Source organism: Cebus imitator, unplaced genomic scaffold (genome assembly GCF_001604975.1).
Source record: "Cebus imitator isolate Cc_AM_T3 unplaced genomic scaffold, Cebus_imitator-1.0 Scaffold376, whole genome shotgun sequence".
NCBI lineage: Eukaryota > Metazoa > Chordata > Mammalia > Primates > Cebidae > Cebus > Cebus imitator.
Genome location: NW_016107691.1, coordinates 1,440,669 through 1,443,542, shown reverse-complemented (window position 1 = coordinate 1,443,542; position 2,874 = coordinate 1,440,669). Strand labels below are relative to the sequence as shown.

The window sequence follows — 2,874 nt, the reverse complement described above, 5'->3', positions numbered from 1 at the left end:
ATTCATGTTGAGTATAACTTTTTTATTCTTTTTTCTTTCTGCAGAATTGCCCCGGCTTTACTAAGACAAGCATCGTATGGCACTATTAAAATTGGGATTTACCAAAGCTTGAAGCGCTTATTCGTAGAACGTTTAGAAGGTCTGTATACTCACCCTCTTTTGAGGTGATACTCAAAGGGATTGTTGAAGTCATGCTTAGTGAGAAGTGTTGGTCATGAGGTGCCTGAGAAGGGAGGAGAGTCACTGCAAGGACAAAGTGAGCTTGTTCTAACTTGGAATAAATCTTTGCAGAGGTGATATATGAATAAGAGAGACCTGTTCTTCAAATTTGTCCCTTTTCGTATCAACAAAAAAGGCATCTGATTATCCCAAAAGAAACATGGAACAATCTTGTCCAGAAGATTAATGCTATTTTCATCAATAAGAGGACTTCAACTGTAAGGCATTTTCTAGCTGGCAATTTTGATAAGCTTTTATTAGGCGGAATAATTTTAGGCTATTTTCTAAATTCTGATGTACTTGTGGCCACCTTATGCATATTCAGCATTATCATATGTCTGTTTGCTGCTGTAGCATTTTCCATCCTGATACTATACTAAATGGTTATTTTACCACAGGCCTGGGGCTGTTGGATGGTTGGGGACAGCTGGAAAGCCTTTCGGTTAGTAATGTGCTTTGGATCACTTTATTGTCCTAAAATCAGCTTTTTCTGAAGGCTTTTTTTGGGGATCGTGAAGGGTTCTCTTCTACCTTTTTCTAAAATATTTTTTTCCATAGATTCTTTACTTGGGTTAATTCAGTTTCTGTTTGTGGGGTCTTCATGGTGTGAAGGAACGGTGAAGATTGAATTTCACTATAGAACAATATGCTCTGTGGTTTCTTTATTCTTTTTTCTCACTGAGGAGATTTAGTTCTAAATGATTGCTTTTTCATATTTGACTATGAAAGCCTGTAAATTAACAGAGGCTAGGAGAGATCTAAGGCCTATCAAAATTAACATTCAGATAAGTTTTTGTATTAGACATAAGATTTTCTCTTTTAACCTTCAGTTCCCGAATGTTTAGGCTTGATGATTACCCAGAAAAAGACTTTAAAATCATGTTCTTCAGATGTTTGAAAAAGTTGAAGGGGAAATACTACCTTTCGAATTTGTGTGTGAATTATTGTTAGGTAGAAGAACAGGATGTGTTCCAGTGTCCTTTAGACATAATGATTTTTTTGGAAATGATTTATATTTTATAATTTTTAATATATTTTAGCACTGTTTTGAGATCTAGAAATATTTGAGTTTCTTTATTTTCCTAAGCTTTATGGTTCATTTTTAAAGTCATCTCTCTAACCAAGTTTCCCTTCCTCTAGTAGGTCAGTACTGTGTTCTCAGAAACTGGTACCCTAATACAAGCAGACCTTTCTTTCTCTTTTCCTTTTTACAGATGAAACTCTTTTAATTAATATGATCTGTGGGGTAGTGTCAGGAGTGATATCTTCCACTATAGCCAATCCTACTGATGTTCTAAAGGTAAGAGAGATACAGTGTGATTTGAAAAGAGCATAAGCTTTGAGTCAGATTTGGGTTCAGATTCCCACTTTGTCACTTGCCAGCTATAGAATCTTGGGCAAATCAGTTAACTGCATTAAGCCTCAATTTCATCATTTGAAAAATGAAGATAATACACTGTTTATAACAGAGTTGTAAAGGTTTAGCGATAATATATATATGTATAAACTGCCTATCATTGTACTTAGTGTAGTAGATGCTCAATAAATGGCAGTCAATTTATTATGATATGAATTAATCCACTGGTCTTCACACTGAGGTATGCAAGGCCCTATAGGTTTTTTTACAAGGGCTGTGCAGTTTTATAGGAATCAATTTCCAGATCTCTTACATCCATTTGTACTCCATCCTAAAACTGGTCCGAGAATAAATCTGTGTTTATAATAGACCTTACTCAATTTTACAAAAGAAAGACATGTCCCTAAAAAGTCTGTTGAGCTGTGGTATAACCTGGGATGCCAAACAGGCATAAATTGAAATACAGTTTTTGGAGAAGCCTACTTTAATAACTAATTTGGGTACCTTAAGTCTGTAATGCCTCTGTCTTTCCCTGTCTTGTTAATATTTCTATTAAGGGTGAGACTTTGCATTATAAATGATACATTTTGGCCTGTATGGGGATATTCTGAATTCAGAACCAGAATAGTATAGGTTGGCAGTGCTGATTTGTTAAGAGTGTAATTGGATTTCTTTAAGATTTTATCAAATCACAGACTGAAACATTGATTTTAATGTCAATTTTCATCTTTATTTCATAAAATGGTAAATATTTTCTACTTATTTAAACTTATGATTAATTAAAAGCACTAAATATAGAATTAAAATATATGAGGGGAACCCAAAGTTTTAAAAAATTGTTTTAAAATTATTTTAAGGGAATTGTGAGAAAAAAGTCAGAGGACACATGCCTTTTAAAATTTGACCACTAGTAAAACCACAAGTGGCTAGGTTAGTGAAGGAGAGATCTGTTTATTGCAATTCAGAGAGGGGTTTGAGAACTGAGAGAGAGAGACTTGAAAAACAATACACATGAAATAAACCACTGGTGGTTGATGGATAAAAATATGAGATAGTCTTTCTGGACTAAAATGATGGTAATTTACAGAATTTTTATAGCATTTTAGATTTACAGAACAAGTTTTTTTTCAACTTTTATTTTAGATTCAGGGAATACATGTGCAGGTTTATTACATGGGTATATTGTATGATGTTGATGTTTGGGATACAAATGATCCCATCACCCAGATAGTGAGCACGGTACCCAACAGTTTTCAACCCTTGTCCACCTCCCTCTTTCTCCCCTCTCTTATTTCCTG

General features: G+C 34.3%; 1 protein-coding gene across 3 annotated transcripts in view; it reads left to right on the top strand.

The window, feature by feature from the left end:
• The window catches only part of SLC25A14 (solute carrier family 25 member 14), a 41,529-nt gene that overhangs the window by 10,136 nt on the left and 28,519 nt on the right, over positions 1–2,874 (top strand). For all 3 annotated transcript variants that reach the window (XM_017507506.1, XM_017507509.2, XM_017507507.2), the window contains 2 exons: positions 45–139; positions 1,434–1,519. In XM_017507506.1, coding sequence (XP_017362995.1) covers positions 45–139; positions 1,434–1,519 — 181 coding nt within the window. The remainder of the gene's footprint in view (positions 1–44; positions 140–1,433; positions 1,520–2,874) is intronic.